Source organism: Furipterus horrens, unplaced genomic scaffold (assembly GCF_987537825.1).
Source record: "Furipterus horrens unplaced genomic scaffold, mFurHor1.1.pri manual_scaffold_2, whole genome shotgun sequence".
NCBI lineage: Eukaryota > Metazoa > Chordata > Mammalia > Chiroptera > Furipteridae > Furipterus > Furipterus horrens.
The window spans coordinates 35,666,765-35,686,530 of NW_028327172.1; the positions used below are offsets into that span (position 1 = coordinate 35,666,765).

The following is a 19,766-nucleotide window of genomic DNA, read 5'->3' on the forward strand; positions in this document are numbered from 1 at the left end:
TGACTTCAGGCATGCAGTGCCCCAGTCAAGGTCACCACTTGCGTAGATGTGGTGACATTTGACACAGCTGCTCACATTCTCCTTTTTGAAACACTGTTTACTCAGCTCTGGAACACCATTCCCTCCCCTTCTTCCTCTTCCACAGTGGCCTTTCTTGGCTCCTCATCTTATCTTTCTGTGGTGCCTTAGGGCCCAGGGATGTACAAAGATAAACGTGCCTTACCTCCCAGCCTCCAGGGCCATACTCAGTACATTTGAAGTTGAGCTGTTATACTAAAGATTTTTACCATTTTAGAGTCCCTTCAGAAGTAAAGGTGGTGTTCTGTAATGTCTTGACACCCCTAATTACGCTACCATCTGAGCCTGGACAGGCCACAGGGACCCCATAAAAACTTCTTCCCCTGGTTTAGAAATGCTTACATTTTGGTCATTTCTAGGATCTTAGTCAGAAACTGGTCAGGCTTGTTCATAGTTGTTGATCTAGCTTCATTCTTTTCTACCTTTGTCTTAGATATGATCCTTTGGACTTGTAGCTTCTGGCCTATTTTCTCTTTCATAGCAAATGCCAATTTCTGTAGACTTGCTTCTTCCATCCCACCCATCCATCTAGTTTATTGAACACTTTTTCCAGACACTGATGACAGGGCAGTAGAAAAAAACAGTCACTGAAGTTTACATTAAGTATAAAGGGATTCGTAGAATTTGAGTGGTTGTTTAGCATTACCACATACCTGGCCTCTTAGAGATGCATTGATCATTTCGTTGATCCTGTCAAAGGTGTAGGGAGAAAACATAGGTAGATGATTTGCTCCCCCATGCTAAAATGAGAAAGCAGGTAAATATGACAGCACACTGATGCCGAAACTTAAATACAGCAGCGTGTGGTCTTGGACTGTAGATCTTATGATATCTCTTTTGTCAGGTTCCTTCTCCTTCACGCATCCCTGTCTAGAAATCACTGGTTTTACCCGCCTCCTGCTTTTTCCTCCCTGGCTTTCCTTAGCTTACCCCTTTCCTTTTGCCTTTGTTTGGTGGTTAATTGCTAGTGGCTGTCATCAATTAAAGGAAGGAACCCATTACACTTATAATAATAGATAGCTAAGTGTACTAGCCTCCAGTCGTCCTCCTTTCTGTCAGTACCTGGACTTTAGTGCTACCCTGCAGCCTCCCAGCAAAAAAAAATAAAATAAAATAAAATAAATCACCCTCAGACAGTAGAGTAAGGGTCTTCTTACCTGTTTGTGCCTTGTCGCTACTTAAAAGGTTTGTAAACCATTGACTTAAAGTAAATGCATTGAGGGCTTCTCAGTTTCCACCTGTTCGTTTTGTTCATGTTTATTCTGAGCATGTAGAACAAAGATATGCACTCCATAAATATTTGCCGAATGAATGAATCAGGGCATCAACGAATCAAGATGTGGCGTTACTGTGATGACTCTTTCTACATAATAGTGTGAGAAACGCTCACAATAAAAACTGGGACACAGGACTTGAGCAGTAAAACGAGGCCTTTATTCACGAGTCTGCAGAGCCGGGCGCACCCTCACAGCCAGGAGAATGTGCGCGCCAAATAGACAAAGGAACCTGGTTTTATAGTCTTAGCTTCCCCACCCTAAAATTGCCATTCTAAGGTGAGAGCGATTAGCTTCCCCGCCCTAACGCAACTAGTTTCCCCTCCCCTCTCCTTCTTCCCCGTTTCTCCATGACCGGATACTCAGGAGGTACAATCTAACGCGTTCATCTAAATACCCCTATTGTGATTTGTGAATATGCTAATACTGTCCACTCCCTTCCCAGAGATCCTTTAATTACATTTGCCCTTAAGACCCTTTAATTACATTTGCCCTTTGTTACCAATGACTTTGCTACTGGTTTGGGAGTCACTATGACCTTGTTTCTAACAATTTCCCCCTGTCTCTTTTGGAAAATTGACTACTCAAACCATTCTATTTATTCCTCCAAATTTAAGGAGGATTTCTTGACTTTCTTCCTCATGGTTAGGATTCCCTTTGGTCTCTCGGAGGAGGAGATTATGAAAAGTTGCTGCATCTGTTTAGTTAGTGCAGTCTCAATTAGTCTTTGAACTAAACCTCTGATGCATGGAATACAGCAGCCTAAAGCTGTGAGGACACCTGTTACCACTATGAGGGATACCAGAGCTGATGAGATTATTCCTTTCCAGTTGCCAAACCAGTTTTCTAACCATCCTGTTATGGGATTGTCAATACCCGAGTTTTCCGCCAGCTCATTTGCTAAGGTAGTTAGTCCCTGCAGAGCCTTAGTGATAGATCCATCAGGGGCAGTATTATTAGGGATAAAGGTGCAACACTGCCCCCTGAGCATTACACATACACCTCCCTTTTCTGCCAACATCATATCCAGTGCCATCCTGTTTTCCCAAGCCACTCGACTGGTGGCATCTAATTGTTGAGCGATTCCTTCTATGGTATTCCTACTATAATTGATAAACCTCTGCTGGTTATAATAAATATAGTTTATCCAATCAACATTTTTATTAACGGTTGACCACCAGAAAAGCACTGACTCAAACCCTGCTGCTATCTGGTTTCTAGCTTTAAACTCATTTGGAACTCCTCTGGGGACCCCAATTGCGTCAATATAGATATGAGGATCAAAGGATCCACCAGGCACCACTGACCTCTTTTCCCTAACAGGGGCAGTCTAGTCTGGACCAGTTTTGGAAATGCTAGGGTAAATGGGATAGCCAATTGAACCAGGGCACAGGTTCCACTCCACCTGTCAGGTATGATTTTCCAGAGACTCCTTTGCCCACAATACCACCAGACATCTGCTCTGGGGACTTGGAGGGGAATATAGTCGCCGGCCCCACTGTGAAGGTGGCTCGCATTTCTGGTATGAGTGCATGTTCGGAGTTCTTCTGCAGGGGTACCTGAATTCGCTTCCCACCTAGAGAGGCAAGAAGAGTAATTCATGGGCCCCACTGAGTATGAAGGGAGGGATTGAGTCCCATTACTCCTTATAGAGGGAAGAGGAGAGACAAGCTTCTGCAAGTCCCATTTCCCCATGCATTCTCATCCTGGTAGAGAGCGAGCATACAGGCGATTCCCGAGGGGTCAGAGTCCCCAGCCTAGTGGAAATGGTACAACCTGTGCCTGGGGTCTCCCTGTGGTACAAGCATAACAGTTGCTTTTATTCAGGGAATTAACAGCAAATTTGACCCATTCTACCCAAGCATTTGCGTCTCCGTACCCAGTCTCTATCTCTAAGGTTTGTCTGAGATCTAATACCTTAAAAACTTTTACCTTGGCTGGATTATTCTGGAGTCTTTTCTGAGGTGTAGCTGAGAGAAGTTAGATTTTCTAGGGAAGGAGTAGTTGTCACTAAGTGAAGACCTAGCCACCCTACTGGATTTATGTCAGATACATTAGCTTTTAGGCCATAAACTGGCAGCCACATGGGGTTCCTGACTTAAGGTCTGTGGCTGGTTCAGTGTCAGAAGAAGAGGGTTGCACTGGAGAGGCTGGCAGTTTGGGGAAGGAGCTCCTTGGTGAAAGTTATTTTAAGCAAAAGAGAGACCAGTTTAAAGTGAAGCCCACTGACCAACCCATACTTCGCCAACCCAACCACTTAGTTCAGCCAAACTGTTGAGTCTCAGGGGGCGGCAGTGCAGATGGGCTTCTTAAGTGAGGCTTCTATGTACAGACAATCACTCAGGTAATGAGATTATAGGCTTATATCCTATGAAAACAGAAAGAACACACACATGTTAATTCACACAACACAATTCACAAACCAATTTCTAAATTTGCAAGACTGTCTTATTGGGAAGACATCCAGTTGCAAGGCATTTGACATTCTTCTTGCCTGTAAATTAAGCATTATTGATAATGTCACAGACCTGGTTTAACTTTTGAATGAAAACAAACTTTTAATTAAAATAAACTTTATAGACACAGCTGCACTAGTTTATAGTTTACCACTGATCATTGTGATTTTCCTCAAATCACGATTTTTCTTCTTAAGATTACCCTCCTTGTTATTAAAGGGACTGCATTAAGTCCAATGTTAATTTAGCCTATTCATTTGCATAAATACAACAAGAGCAGCGATTGATATTATAAATTTTTTAAGTCTGCTTTGCTGGAACTCACACAAAGACTCTTCAGGTTGACCTTCAGTCTGCCCCCTGGGCAAGAAGCTGAGCCACACACCTGCCATCTGGCCTTGCCTGTAAAACCCATGCTTTCCCAAATCCTTTGGGTTTTCCATTGTGCCTTAAGTTTCTTCCTAGCCATTTATTAGGGAAGCAATCTTCGTTTTTTCCCTAGAAAGATTGCCATGGACCGCACAACCAGCCAAGGTGCCAGGCCTTTCCCTCATGGGCTTTCATTAGCCTAAGCATGCCTCCTTCAGGCATGACATTCCAGTCAAAGCCTCGGCTGACATAACCACCATTAGCAACTGTCTTTTTAGTTTTATGCAAAGAAACCTAATGTAATTACTTACTTCTTTAAATTGCCAAGTTCTGGAGGGATCAGGTAGGGAGAAAAATATACAGTGTGAAGGAAAATTCTTGTCCTTCTAATATTCCCTAAAATTGCATTTCCATGCCTTATACTTTCTTTTGTTCACTTTCCTACATGTGAAGTTTTTTAAATTTTCTCTGGGAAACCTCAATTTTCCTTTCAGATTATATGGCCAGTACCAATACAGAGAATTCCAGACCCTTCCTAGGCCTCAGAGAATTCTAGGTTTCCAACAGCTAAATGCCAAACCAATACAGGGAATTCCAAATGACCTTTCATAGGTCCCCAATGGCTTAATGCCAATACAGAGGTACAGTAACCATACAATTAGACCACAAGTAGTTGAGGTTTCCCTTTTCCCAGGTTTAAAAACTTTCACAACCTTTCTATACATTTTTATGACTTTCCACAGACTTTCTGCAACATTCACAAACTTTCCATATATTTACCCATTCAGATTTAACCATAAGCCATTTCCAATTCTTTTCCACACTGTAAAGGACTCTACCCAAACTCAGTATTTAGCAGCTAAAATTTCCCTAGATTTGTAGATATTCTGCAGTTTTCTGAAGCTTAGACCTTGCAAACACCTGTCATGCAGCAATGACTTGAATGTTTAGACATATACCATTTTGCAAACAAAGCACATCACCTTAAGAGCATATCTAACCCACCATTTTGCCCACTTCAAAGATGGCTGCAGCATTACATGCAGCATCTTTGAAGACAGTGGCACCCATAAGTACCACCCACAAGATGGTGGCAAACCCACGTGACTTATCCACCATGGTGGAGCATTCACGTGGCTTACCCTAAATGGCAGTATACCTATGAGGCTCAGTGTCCAAATCACAACCTTCATGCGGGCTCTGGAGGGAGAGACCCATTTCTCCTCCTGCAGAGGTGGAGTCATTGGCTTTGCAGTCACTTCAGAGGCCATAACCAAAAGGCGTGCTGAGAGGGAAGTCCCTTGAATCTGCAGACGGGTGGGCACTGCAGAAGCCACGCTCACCTGCAGAGGGGGCTGCGCCCCAGGAGCCTCCGATGCTGCCGCGGGAACCGCCCCTACCTGTGGAAGGGGTGGTGCCATGGGAGGCGCCTTTACCTGGGCGCAGTTTGGCGCCAAAACAGTTCCTTTGTCTCCCGGATTTAGAGAGTTAAAGAGGGCTACTTCCTCATTCTCCTCCTCTCTTCTAACATACACTTTCTGAGCTTCCCTGAAGAGTTTTTCAGTTGCTTTAATTGGCCTATTCACTTACTTTTTGCAATTTCTTACAAATATTTGGCCAGTTTCTGTTACAATGGTGACTTTTAAGAGTCCCTGTCCCACAGCATTCTCTGGATTTAGACCAGAATACTTCATTTTGTCCCTGAGCTTCTGCAGGGATCTGATGGAGCTGTATTTCGAATGCCTTGGAGACATTCTGTGCATGGGGAACGGACTCCTTGATTTCCCTGATGACGAAGCTCCTAAGGTCTTTCATTTGAGCCCTAGCCTCCGGCCTGTTATCCCAATCAGGGTCTATACTGGGAAACTTCTGTTAGGCCGGGACAGTTTCCTGACCGGGGGGATGTTCCCTTTCCCATATCCTCATAGCAGCCCGTCTGATCACTCCCTTCTCTTCCCCACTGAAGATGTCTAGTATAGACATTAATTCTGTCCACATGTATATGCTGGGTCCGGGGAACTGGTCTAGTTGTTCCACCAGTCCAAGGGGGTCCTTTACCAAGCGCTTCATATTGCGTTTGAAGTTTCTAACTTCAGTGCTTGTTGAAGGAGCATTTGACATATCTAATATGTCCTGGACCCCTGGAGACTTCCCTAAAGGGAAACCGGCTGCTCTGAGGGAATGGGGAAGTTCTTTAGGTCTTGCTTACATTGTTTCAATTCCTTTCTTAATTTAGATAAGTTGCCATCAGCGCCTTAGGTGTCATGGGGGCGGATACTGGTGGGGTATCTGCTAGGTGTTCCTGGCCTCTTCCGTCTGTACTGTCCGTCCACGGTGCCTCTGCCCAGTTGGCCGCCGGCTGGCCAGGGCTATAAGGCAGTGGGAGACAGGACAGAGGGTCCCAGGCCTTCTCTTTTTCTTTTTTACAGGGAAGAGACCTGCGGATCTGCTGGTAGGTGGTGATCAGCAGAGAGCATATTCCCTCTCTTCCTTAAAGGCTGATGCCTGGCCCTGGCTGTTGTGGCCCAGTGGACCAAGCACCAGCCTGCGAACCAAGCGTCGCCGGTTCAACTCCCAGTCAGGGCACACGACCAGGCCACACGCCAGGTCCCCAACTGGGGGCACGAGCGAGAGGCAACCACACAGCGATGCCCCTCTCTTCTTTCTCCAAAAACAAATAAACAAACAAACAATCCAAAAAAGCTGAACACACATATAAGACCAGGGCTTTACAAACCCAACATTCATCAGACCCAAATCGGGGCTAGGAGACAGATTTCCCCTAACTGGGTTCCTTTGGCCAAAGGAAACAACAATAATTTACCATTGTCTGTTCTTCCTTACTTTTGGTCCCCACCCCTAGGCCTAAAATTTCCATTTCCCATCCTCAGCTGATTCCCGTGGCTGAATCCGGCTGTGTTCTCAACCTAACGGACCCAGCAGAGGGGCACTCCACACTCGCTTACTTGCACACAGACCGAGATGCTTCGTTCATCTCCGGCCGCTTCCCTCACAGGACAATGGACCCAGCGGAGGTGCACTCCGGCCGTTCCCTCACGGGAGAACGGACCCAGCGGAGGTGCACTCCGGCCATTTCCTCACAGGACAACGGACCCAGCGGAGGAGCACTCCGGCCGTTCCCTCACAGGAGAACGGACCCAGCGGAGGTGCACTCCGGCCGTTTCCTTCACGGGACAACGGACCCAGCGGAGGTGCATTCCGGCCGTTCCCTAACGGGAGAACGGACCCAGTGGAAGAGCACTCCGGCCGTTTCCCTCACGGGAGGACGGACCCAGCGGAGATGCACTCCGGCCGTTTCCCTCATGGGACAACGGACCCAGCGGAGGTGCACTCCGGCCGTCTCCCTCACGGGACAGCGGACCCAGCGGAGAGGCACTCCACACTCGTACCAGCCACACGCACAACTCATACCAGCCACACGCACAACTCGTATCAGCCACACGCACAATCAGCTTCCCGAGGATGCCCAACCACCAAGGCAGTACTTAAGTCCAATTTTCCTACCTTGGCCCGTGCACGAGGTTGCCTGGTTGCCGCGGTGTTTGCTTTTGTTTCCCCCTGCGTCGATCCACTGCTGTCCCAACAAGAAGTCTCGGTGTTACAGAACCCCTGGGCTGCTCCAGTTGAAAACAAACCCACGGGCTCTTTAGTTAGGGGCCCGATTGCCCGCCGCCAAAATTATAACTCTCAATACCAGAGTTTGGTGAAAAGAAAAAGAATTCTTTATTTAACAGTTATATAGATTTAGTTATTTGCGGATTTCTGTTGTTAAGTCTTATGCTCTTTAAAATACCCACAAACACATATCCTTGCCTCCCCCCCTTCCAAACCAGGCTAGTTTTAGGGAAGTCAGAGAAACTGTTTCCCTACTTTCCAAACACAGTTCAGCTTTACCAGCAGCTGCCAATCATTCAATCCTGATTGGGGAGGTCCTTTCTGTGCTGTGGTGCCCTCCAGCTCTCAATGCAGGACCGCCTGGATTCTCAGCCTCCTTGCAAACTGCCTTCTTCCTGCAAACCGCGCAGATCTCCTCTCCTCCTCAAAACCGCATGGCGAGAGCCTCTTAAAGCAGCCCGGAGACCCCTTCTCCAAGCCACATGGAGAAGGCCCCTTCACCAAGCCACGTGGAGGGAGCACACGGGAGAGCGAGAGAGCGAGAGCCCGAGAGCGCGAGCGCGAGTGAGAGCCCGAGTCAGAGCGCCAGAGTGAGAGCCAGAGTGCCAGTGAGAGCCAGAGCCCGAACGAGAGCTTGAGAGAGTCCCAGAGTGAGAGCACAAGCGAGAGTCAGAGCGCCAGAGCCAGAGCCAGAGTGCCAGAGAGAATCTGAGAGAGTCTGAGCTAAAATGTCTGCAGCTGCTTATATATCCCTGACTGCGTCATCTGACGCAGTGGGCGTTGCAAACAGTTCTGACCGTTCACAGACCCTTACGTAGGCTCTGTGTGCTTTCCATACTGTCCCCTGGTTCAAGACTCCTCCCATCTGCCTCAGGCTTTGGATGCATTAAATCCATTTGCATAAGAAAGACAGTAGCCACCAGCCTCAGGCATGTGGAAGCATTTGAAAAGCTGCTTACTTCTCCCCATCCCCCAGCAGCAAACTCTGGGGATTTTTGGACTCCCCTGTTTCTGTAACATCGGGTCGTTTCCGGACACTGAGGCGGGTGGGCCCTGGGTCAAGCGGGCCACCCAAAAGCGGGTAGGACGCGTCTCCCCACCTTGGCTCAGAGCCCTTCCCGCACACAGGCGGAGGATCCCGGACGAGCCCCCAAATTGTGAGAAACGCTCACAATAAAAACTGGGACACAGGACTTGAGCAGTAAAACGAGGCCTTTATTCACGAGTCTGCAGAGCCGGGCGCACCCTCACAGCCAGGAGAATGTGCGCGCCAAATAGACAAAGGAACCTGGTTTTATAGTCTTAGCTTCCCCACCCTAAAATTGCCATTCTAAGGTGAGAGCGATTAGCTTCCCCGCCCTAACGCAACTAGTTTCCCCTCCCCTCTCCTTCTTCCCCGTTTCTCCATGACCGGATACTCAGGAGGTACAATCTAACGCGTTCATCTAAATACCCCTATTGTGATTTGTGAATATGCTAATACTGTCCACTCCCTTCCCAGAGATCCTTTAATTACATTTGCCCTTAAGACCCTTTAATTACATTTGCCCTTTGTTACCAATGACTTTGCTACTGGTTTGGGAGTCACTATGACCTTGTTTCTAACAATAGGTCTTTTTGAAAAACAAGTTTTGCTTCTCTAAACTTAGGTTATTCATTAACTGGACACATCCCTGAGTAAGTATTACAAATAGTGTTGTTTGTTTTAATAAAATTGCTCTCACCTTTCCTATTTTGCTCTTCTCTATTTGGAAATATATAGTACTAGGTAAGTTCATAGCATTGTGGATTTCTGCTAATACTAATTTGTGCCTTTGAATTGAGTCTCACTGGAGGTTCCTAGTAGATCAGTGAGTTTGTTTATCAGATTCACCTCGGTTGTTAGAGGCAAAACATTTCTAGATATGGCTCAGACCTACCAAATCAGAATATCCACAGGATAAGGCTGCGTAGTTGGCATCTCTTAAAAATTCTCTGAGTTGGGGGATCTCTAGGAGATCATTGTTTGCGAGCTTTCAATCTTCTGTGGATCTCTGACTTCACAGTGCTGTGGCTTTGCTTTGTTCCATGTGGGGGTTATTTTTTTTTTGTTCATTTTTGTTTGCTTCAGTGGTAGCAATGCTATTTGTATTTCTTAGTTAAAATAAGGCTGCACCAGTGAGCTCGGCAGCACTTTTATATGTGGTTAGAGAGTTCTTGACCAGAAATGTGGTTGTATGAACTTAGCTGACCTTGATTCCTGGAAGACAATGGTGTGAGACCATGCTTTAAAAATAAATAAATGAAGCACATAAAAATCTTAGCTGTGGGATTGTTTTATCATCTAGACCATTAATTTTATTTTCCTTACTGTGTATAAAAATAGTCATTTGCTGTTTCCCTCTGACTGAATTACATTATGCAGGAGGGATAGGGCAAGCCACCTTCTGAAGAGTAATTGAGCAGAAAGGCAAATAGGAAACTTCTTAAGGACATATATTTTCCTCCCCTAGTCAAATTTATATTAATAAAGCAAGTTGTTGAGATTGACTTGTCTCAAATATTTATTTCTGTTTTTCTTCCTATATCATCTTTTATTTTGCTTCAAGGTGTATGATTGATGATATTCATTAACAAATGTTTATTTAGTTAACTACTTTGCACTCTTCTAGGCCCTAGATTTACCAAGACAAATATGCCTTATTTCCTAGCTATAAGGGACCCAATGGCAGGAGAACGAGAAACAAAACCAGAGTGTAGTGTAGCATAGTGTGTGTTCCGACTTCTGTCGCTGGCATGCTGTGCTACAACAACATTAACACTAAGGAGAAATCTCTGATTGCTTGAGTCTTGAAGTAGTAGTCAGAAACAAATTAAGAGTGTAGAGTTGGGAGGTCTCTCCCAGGAAGAAGGCACAGAATTTGTGACAGCCTGGGCATATTTTTATAGGAAGGAAGTTACCATGTCAATTTTTAGAAAAATAGGAATTGTTTTTTCTAAATTCTTGGTTTTGAAAAACTTTCTTTTCTTACTTGTCTTCCTTACTTATTGTTAATTGGTTGCTTGTTTGGTTGATTTATAATTCAAAACCATAGGTCTTATGGGTAAATATGCTGTTTTGAAGAGAGGAAGAGTAAATTTAAAATTACATAAACTTGAAACCTGCCTGCCACCCTATTGGAACACAACAGGGTGTAAAGTGTTATGAAATGTTACACTTGTTAGATGTATATGCATTATTGTAATACCCTAGTGACGTTTCACTGAGGTTGCTGGATTTTGGGAATGGAATATTAAGTTGGGAAAACAAACTACCTGAAAAGATTAGAGAAAACAGTACCTTGAGCTAAAATAAGGTCAGAAATAATTCATAGTCTGGTCAACGAGAGTGGAAAACCTCATAATTCTTCGAGTATTGAGTGGTGTACTCAGAGGGTTTTGTTTGCTTCAGTAGTGGGGCAAAATTAGCCCCAGACTAAATGCTGTTTTGATACTGTGTAACCAAAAATATCAAACTCTCCAAATAACCGAATAAAAAAAACAGGTCAAAGTATTTGTAGGAATACAGACTATCCAAAACCCATAGGTAAAAATCCAGTACCCAAGCAAGCATTCACTCAAAAATTACCAGGTGTGTAAAGAAGCAGGAAAATATGACTCATAACAAGAAAAAAACAATGGCTAGGAACAGACCCAGAAGCAACACAGAAAATAGACTTAGTGAACACAGATATTAAGACGGTTGTAGCTTATTTCATATATCCAGGAAGCTAGAGAAAAGACTTGAGTATGTTAAGTAGAGATATGGAAGATGTAAAAAGATCAAAATAGAATTTTCAGAAATTAAATCTACAATGTCCGAGATTAATAGCAGAAGTAAAGGATGGAAGATTTCTAAGTTTGGTGAAAACCATAAATGTGTACATTTAAGAAGCTCAACAAACCCTGAGCACAAGAAGTCTGAAGAAAATGACAAGGCATATTACAGTGAAATGTTTACAGCCAGTAACAATGAGAGAATCTGGAAAATGACCAGAGGGGCAACGATAGAGATGCCCACAAGTTGTCATTGTTTCCCAAGGAAACAGTGCAGGCCAGGCCACTACTGAAAGAAAAAACTTGTCCCTTGGAACTCAGTGGCCACTGTACACGTACTTCAAAAATGAAGGTGAAATAAAGACTTTCCCCAGATATACAAAGGGTGAAAGAATTCATTACCGATAGGCCTGTATTACAAGAAATATAAAAAAAAGAAAAATTATACCAAATGGAGATCTGGATCTGTACAAATAAATGAAGAGCACAAGAATGGTAATTATGTGGGCAAATGTAAATTACGTTTATTGTTATTTAAATGTCTTTAAAACATAACTAGGTGTTTAAAGCAAAATAATAGCAGTGTATTGTGAGGTAAAGTTAATAAAGATAAAAAGGCGAGAGGGAAAACATACTCTCGTAATAAGGTTCTTAAACTACATGAAGTGGGATATCATTTGAATTAGACTATGATGAGGGGAAAATGTATATTATAAACTCTAAAGCAATCATTAAAATAACATAAAATATATACATTTCATTAGTCAACAAAGGAGATAAAATGAAATAATTAAAAAAAACAAACAACAACTACAGTTAACCCAAAAGAAGGCAGGAAAAGGACAAGTAGGACGAAGAACAAATAGGATGGACAGAAAACAAATTTCAAGGTGACTCAACTATATCAGCAATCCCATTAAATGTAAATAATGTGAACACCTTGGTTAAAAGGCCGATATTGAAACATAAACAAATTGGATAAAAAATTAGGAACCTACCTGAAATCTACTTTAAATGTAAAGACACAAATAGGTTAAAAGGATGGGCCAAATGTACCGTGCTAACACTAATGTAAAAAAGTTGAAGCAGCTATATAAACATACCAGACAAAATAGATTTCATAGCAAAGAATATTACCAGGAATAAGGAGGGTTATTTCATAATGATAAAAAGATGACTCCATGAAGAGAATGTAACAGTCCTGAATATTCATGTACCTAATAGTAGCTTTAAAATTCTTGAAGCAAAATTAAAAGAACTACAAAGAGATATGGACATACTCATACTAATAGTCAGACATTTCAGCACCCCTCTCTCAATAATTGAGCAAGTAGAAAGAAATCAGTAGTGATGCATGTAGATGGCTTGAATAGCACTGTTGAACAACTTATCCTAATTGACATTTAGTGAGTACTTCACCCAACAACAGCAGAATATACATTCTTTTGAAATGACAATGGGTGATGAAACAAGTCTTAATAAATTTAAAGGGATTCTAATGAGACAACATATGTTTTATGACCACAGTGGAATTAAATTGGATATCAAACAGATATTTAGGAAATCTTCAAATGTGGGGAAACTGCATGCTTAAATCCTTGGTACAAATAAAAATCAAAGAGGAAATTAAAAAGTATTATAAACTGAATGACAATTAAAACAATATATCTAGATTTGTGGAATGCTACTAAAAAGTATATAAAGAAATTCATTAGACTAAATGCTTTTATTAGGAAAGAAAGGTCTCAATGTAGTGAGTTTAGCTTCTACTTAGAATCTAAAAGAAAAAGAGCATATTAAAACCATACTACTCAGGAGATGGGAAATAATAAATCTAAGAGAGGAAAACAAGAAATAAAAAATAGAAAACCATAGGAAAAAAAAAAATTCCAAACTGGTTTTCAGAAGGTCAAAGTGATCAATCTGGCTAGAATGGTAAAAAAGAGAAGACACAAAATACCAACATCAGTAGTGGGAAGAGACCATTGCTTCAGATCTTACAGATATATAGATATTTAAAAGATAATGAAGAAATATAAATACTATAAACAGCTTTATACTGGTAAACTCAGCAAGTTAGATGAAATAGACATATTCCTTGAAAGACACAAACTACCAAAGCTGACTCAAGGAAAAATAGATACCATTGAATTGTACTCCATCTATAAAGTAAATTTGATTTGTTTTAAGAACCTTCCCTCAAACAAAACCACAAGCCTAGATGGATTCATCAGTGAGTTATATCAAACCAATCTTGCTGAAACTGTTCCAGAAAACTGAAGAGAGAATTCTTTCCTACTCATTATACAAAATAACACTACTTTGATACCAAAACCTGATAAAGATGTAAGAAAAGAAAACTACAGTTCAGTATCTCACATGATCATAGATGGAAAAATATTTAATAAATTTTTAATAAATAAAACTCAGCAATATAAGACAGGACAGTGCATTATCCCTCAAGTGGGGTTTATTTCAGGAATGCAGTGTTGGTTTAACACATGGAAGTGAATCAATGTATTAATTCACCATATTAACAGACTAAAAAGGAAAAAAAATTGTATCATCTCAATAGATGAAGAAAAAAAAAATTGACAAAAATTCAACATCCATTCCTGATTAAAAACTTGTAAAAATAGAATAGTGGGGAACTTTAATAGCCTAATAACAAAGGGCATATAATGTCAATTAGAATAAGGTGTTCGATAATGTTGTTCAGGCCATCTATACCAGTACTGATTTTCTTTCTACTTGCTCGGTCAGTTATTGAGAGGAGGGTGCTGAAATTTCTGACTATAATAAGTATGAAAGTCCATTTCTCTTTGTAGTTCTTTCCATTTTTGCCTCAAGAATTTTGAAACTGTTATTAGGTACATAAAACCCTTCAACAAACAGCAGACTTAATGGTGAAAGACTAAATGCTTTGTCCATAAGATCAGAAACAAGTCAAAAGTACCCCTCACACCACTGATGTCATTGTGCTGGTGCTTCTGGGCGGGGAGTAAGGCCAGAAAAGAGAGAAAAGGCCTCAGAAAGGAAGCAATAAAACTGTCTTTATTAGCAAATGACATGACTGTTTATGTAGAAAAGCCTATGGCATTTACAAAAGTACACTTAGATAAATGAATTTAGCCTATTGCCAGGGTGTAACACAAATATACAAAAGTTATGATCGTGTTTTTGTAGAGAAAAATGTACATCATTGAAAAACCAGACGGATGTGGTTCTGTATGGGTGATAGGCTCCTAAACTTTCTATTTTTCCCTCCCAGATCTATTTTCAAACTTTTCTGCGGTGTTTACTTTTGTGGTAATGACAGCAGTAAAAGTCATTATTTCAGAAACATAACTTTTCAGCCCCTTTATATAATGTAAATGTAATACAGTTTAATAATTTTAGGCAAATATCACTATTCTGACCTTTTATATTTAAAATATATGAGACATTTACTTAGATTTAGTTCATGTTCTTTTATTCCGGCCTACCATTTTCTGTGTTATCAGCTATGGCCCCCTTGTAATCCTACTCATTGTTCATTTTTCCCACACATTTGTCAAGCCTCTCCTTTGTACCAGGGACCGGGAAAATCAGAGTTGGAAAAGGCCCCTCTTGGGGCATGTCCTCCTCTCCATTTTCACCTCTTGTCAGTTTCTTCCTTGGCTTGCTGTGTTCCAGCCATTCTAGGCCTCTCTCAGTTACGGGGACCAGGAAAGCGCAGGCCCAGCCGTGGCCGGTACTCATTCGTGCTATTTCCTTTGTCAGGGATACTTCCTCCCCCCGCCTCCACCTAGCTCCGTATTCTTTATTTAGTTCTTATCTTAAATATCACTTCTTAGGGAAGCCTTCCCCGACCTGCCCCACAGGGTTATAGACTGTCGCAACGCCTTGTACTTTAACCTCCCAGAACTTACCGCTGTTGTGTGCAGTACTTCTTGAGTAATCACCAGACTGAAATCTCGTTCTTGTCGCCAGTAGGTTCTTCTGTGAGTTGTTCTGCAGAGCTGAGCTTCAGTATGTGCTGAGCTATGAAGTCTCTTGGTTCATCTGTGACAAACCAGTTTGGCCTCTGGGTGGATCAACAGTACAATCTGTGGCCAGGAGTTAGATGGCACAGTTCGAATTTGTTAACACAACTCTTGGAATTTCAGGTAACACAAGAAGAAGGACAGCAGTTAGCACGACAGCTGAAGGTGACTTACATGGAGGCATCAGCAAAAATTAGGATGAATGTCGATCAGGCTTTCCATGAACTTGTCCGGGTTATAAGGTAGGCAAAACAAACTCTAGAAATTTATCGAATTTGACACCAATGCTTTTTAAAATCCATAAACCGAAAAAAAAAAAAAAGCAACTATTTAATGTTTTCAATAAGAAAGAAAATTTTATGTAGGCGTGATTCTGTTCTGTTCTAGGGGTTAATGCTCATGGTGTGTTAAATTTTAATTGAGTACATATTATATTCTAGGTACTTCCTCCATATAAAACCTAATTATATTGAGGTAGACAGTACACATAGTGATTTTGGAAAGAATCTATACAGCTTCCAGAGGTGTAGTGGTATGAGGACAGCAGCTAGCAATTTGCGTGGTAGTTTCTGCCAGAAACTGGGCTAAATGCTTTGCATTTAATCCTCACCACAACCCAATAAGCTAAATACTGTCATTTATCCCCACTTTCAGATGAAGAAACAGGTACAGAGATGTTAAAGAACATGTTCAAAACTTAGACATATTGAATGGCTGACCTGGGACTTGAATCTGTGTCTCTTAATTCTAGAGCCTGTGCGCTTAGCTTTGCTTCTCACCCAGCTCCTCCCAGCAAAGAGTAAGCTGAGTAAATAGTAGAGATTCAGCATCCCCACAGGCCATGAAGTATACTATTCAGCCCACAAAGAGTCTTTCTCTTAGCAGGCCTAGAAGGCCCCTGTGGTTCAGAAAATGTTAATGGGTTCTAGAAAGCTTGAGGTGATGGGTGAGGTCGCTGGAGTTGCTGAACACGCTTGCATGTGAGGAAGATTGAGTTGCTTTCATTTGGGCAGGGTTTGGTCTGATTATTTTGAATCTATTTCTGGCCCCTGCTTCACCCTCTGCTCTCTAGAGCTACTGGTTTCTCTGCTAGTTAGTTCGACAGGTATGTGGAATGGGCTCATGTTAACTGTAAGCTGAATCGACATGTGAACTATGAGCTTCTTGTAACTTTTAGCCCCTTGCTAGAGCATTTTCTTTATGGGGGGAGGGTAAAATGATATTTTGGGCTTTTTTTAGTACTAGTTAAAAATCTGAGGTCTTATTTTTGATGAGTACAGATTCTGAATTTCATGAGATTACAGAGTTCTGCAGTAGGATGGTGGTGATAGTTGTATAATGTTATGAATATATTTAAAATGCCACTGAACTGTACACTTAAAAACAGTTAAGATGGTAAATTTTATGAATTAGTCACTGCCAATTTGAAATACTTTGTTTTTGGCTTTGATCCTCAGAATCTTTATATCCATCAGTCAGTCAGTAGTGAGGAGGGGTAAAGGGTGCTTTTAATGCCAGGTACCATTAGGCATTTAAACAGATCAGGATCTTCTTTAATCCTCATAGCAACTGTAAAAGGTGGTTTTTTGTTATTCATGTCTAAACATTAGGGTTCAGAGAGGTCAGCTAACTTGTCTAATACTAATTTATAGCTAATAAATGGTAGAATATGGGTAGGAACTGTGATACTTCATAAGGGTAATTTTATATTGTAATCTAGTTAAGGATATTTGTTCTTCAGTATATCTTAGAGCAGGAATTTTCTGCTGGTGTGCTACAAGGATTTTAAAACAGGCAGTACCTGACTATTTAGTCAGGGGGACTGACCTTTTTTCCCTTAGATTGTCAAATTGAAAAATGACAACAGCCAACACAACAATCGTCGTCCAGCGTGAATGAATCAAAATTATACCTATTTTTTTGTCATATTGGCAACACTTTTTGGTGTGCTGCAGAATGTCAGTAATTAGTTTATGTGTCATGAGATGAAAAGGTTGAAAATCACTGCCTTAGACTCATGGAATTTTAGATTATGGGAGGAACTCAGAGGTACTGAGTTCAGCATCTCATCTGATTTAAGACTCATCGTTAATGAAACTTGGACAGCCTGCTTATGCTGGTGTTGAAGCATTTGTGGGAGCCCCTCTGCCCCCAGATTTGCTTTGATTCCCTAGCTGAAATTTAACATTGAAAAGCATATGCACATATACTACGCTTATCCAAAAACAACCTGCACTTGTACTAATATATTACCAAGAAGGCAACTCTATGTGGATGTTTCTGTCTTACAGGAAATTTCAGGAGCAGGAATGTCCTCCTTCACCGGAACCAGCGAGGAAAGAAAAAGACAAGAAAGGCTGCCATTGTGTCATTTTCTAAGAATCCCTTGAGTTTTAGCTACCAACTGCCAGGAAGATCCCTCATCTTCTTTCCTTATGGTTCACATCACGTTGGTACCTTTCTAGCCTTAGACAAATGATCACTGTGGTAGCCTTAGACCAAGAAACTGGCTAATCCTTTCCGTGAAGCTAATCCTGGGGTCATTTCAAGACAGTTAAAGGAAACACTAAGGCTGCTTCAAAGATTATCTGATTATTTTAAAATATATATCTGTACACACAGACACATTCTTTTTTAAGGGAATACATTTTAATAAGGATGAATCAGATTTGGAACGTAAGCTGTTTGCCAAGCTGAAGTCATAAGTTTGAAATAACTTTTAAGTTCTGGAATCATATTGCCTACTGTTACTCTAGATAGAAACATACAGAGTTTTTCTTTTTTTTTTTAATGTGAATTTTTGCCTCTAAAACTTGTGATGTCACCTTCAGTTACCTTAAATACACTGAACTGACTCCTCAAAAGTGAGACATCTCAGACCTTTACAGCCTTTGTTTTCCAGTGGCCAAAATACCAAAATGCCTATGTATTTATAAATTAAAAACTACTTTAAAAGCCTTTATAATTACTCCTGCTCTTAAAGATGGTAGTATTCTATGTGGCCAAATATGTGGATTCATTCTGGACTTAGGCATTTCAGTGTTCTTGGTTTTCTAATTTAAGTCTTTTCACACAACCTTCTTGAGAGTAAAAATAAAGAATTTATGTCTGTCTTCCTTTGTAAGTATTTCTGGATAAGGGATTCATAAGAACTAAATCTTTTTGTTTGTAATATAAAATATGGAATTGATCTTTCCAGAGTCAGAGACAATTAATGTTTTTGCTATATACTTTTATACATTATTTTCTTATTAAACTAGTTAACAAGTATTTTTATATGTTTGTAAGCAACTATGCTTTCACAGCATACCTTGTGTATATGTAAAGATAAGTATTTAATTCACTTTTAACTGACAAAGAAGAAACGTGAAAACTACAGAAACTGTGGTAGTACTTTACTTGCTCTTCTGGTCCGGGTTGTGCCCACCTCCGGCCAGTCACGTAGCTATTCAAGAAACCTTCCCAACAGAGTCCAACAGGACGAGGATCTGAAATCACTTTTCAACATCCCTACCAGATATTGACCGTTATATCAAGTAGTACGTGTAGAACTTTAAACTGACAATTAGTATAACTGTGGATGGCTTCTGATTTTGTTTTTAATTCTGTGGATTGTGTTTAAACAATTCAAAAGTATGTTCCCGATTTTGAGATAATAAGTGGTATTGCACAGTTGTCACTTTATTGAACGTGTGCAACAGTCCCATGAGGTCTATAAAGCATACCCTGTATAGCTTCAGGTGCTAGAATTAAAATTGATGTGTTATCACACAATGCTGCCTGATGACTTGTTATTTTGGTGGTTTCTTGAAGGAATGACTGTTGAAGGAAACTTACTTCAGTAGATCTAGGCCTTGTCCCAACAATGCCTTTAGGGTTTGAATCTAAAAGGCAGTATCGGTCATTTAGTAGCTGAACTTGAAGTGGAATGGCTTGTTTCTAGTGATTTCTTGAATATTTCCTTAAGCCAGTGTTTTGTTAAACTTTTTCTATGAAGTGCTCCTGATGAGAACCCCAACTGCAGAGGAGAGAGGAACTCATTTGAGGATGAAGCCTTATACAGCTAAAGCAAAACACACAAATTTATTTGGATGTTAATTAAAATTGTGGCCCAGTGAGATGCCACATTTTTC

At 41.2% G+C, this 19,766-nt stretch overlaps 1 protein-coding gene across 1 annotated transcript in view; it reads left to right on the forward strand.

Annotated features, from left to right (window-relative positions):
* RRAS2 (RAS related 2) overlaps window positions 1–19,407 on the forward strand; it is an 86,923-nt gene extending 67,516 nt beyond the window's left edge. The window contains exons 5-6 of the mRNA XM_090263763.1: window positions 15,757–15,875; window positions 17,925–19,407. Of these exons, the coding sequence (XP_090119889.1) occupies window positions 15,757–15,875; window positions 17,925–18,012 (207 nt within the window). The 3' untranslated portion in view covers window positions 18,013–19,407. The remainder of the gene's footprint in view (window positions 1–15,756; window positions 15,876–17,924) is intronic.
* Window positions 19,408–19,766: the final 359 nt, after the last annotated feature.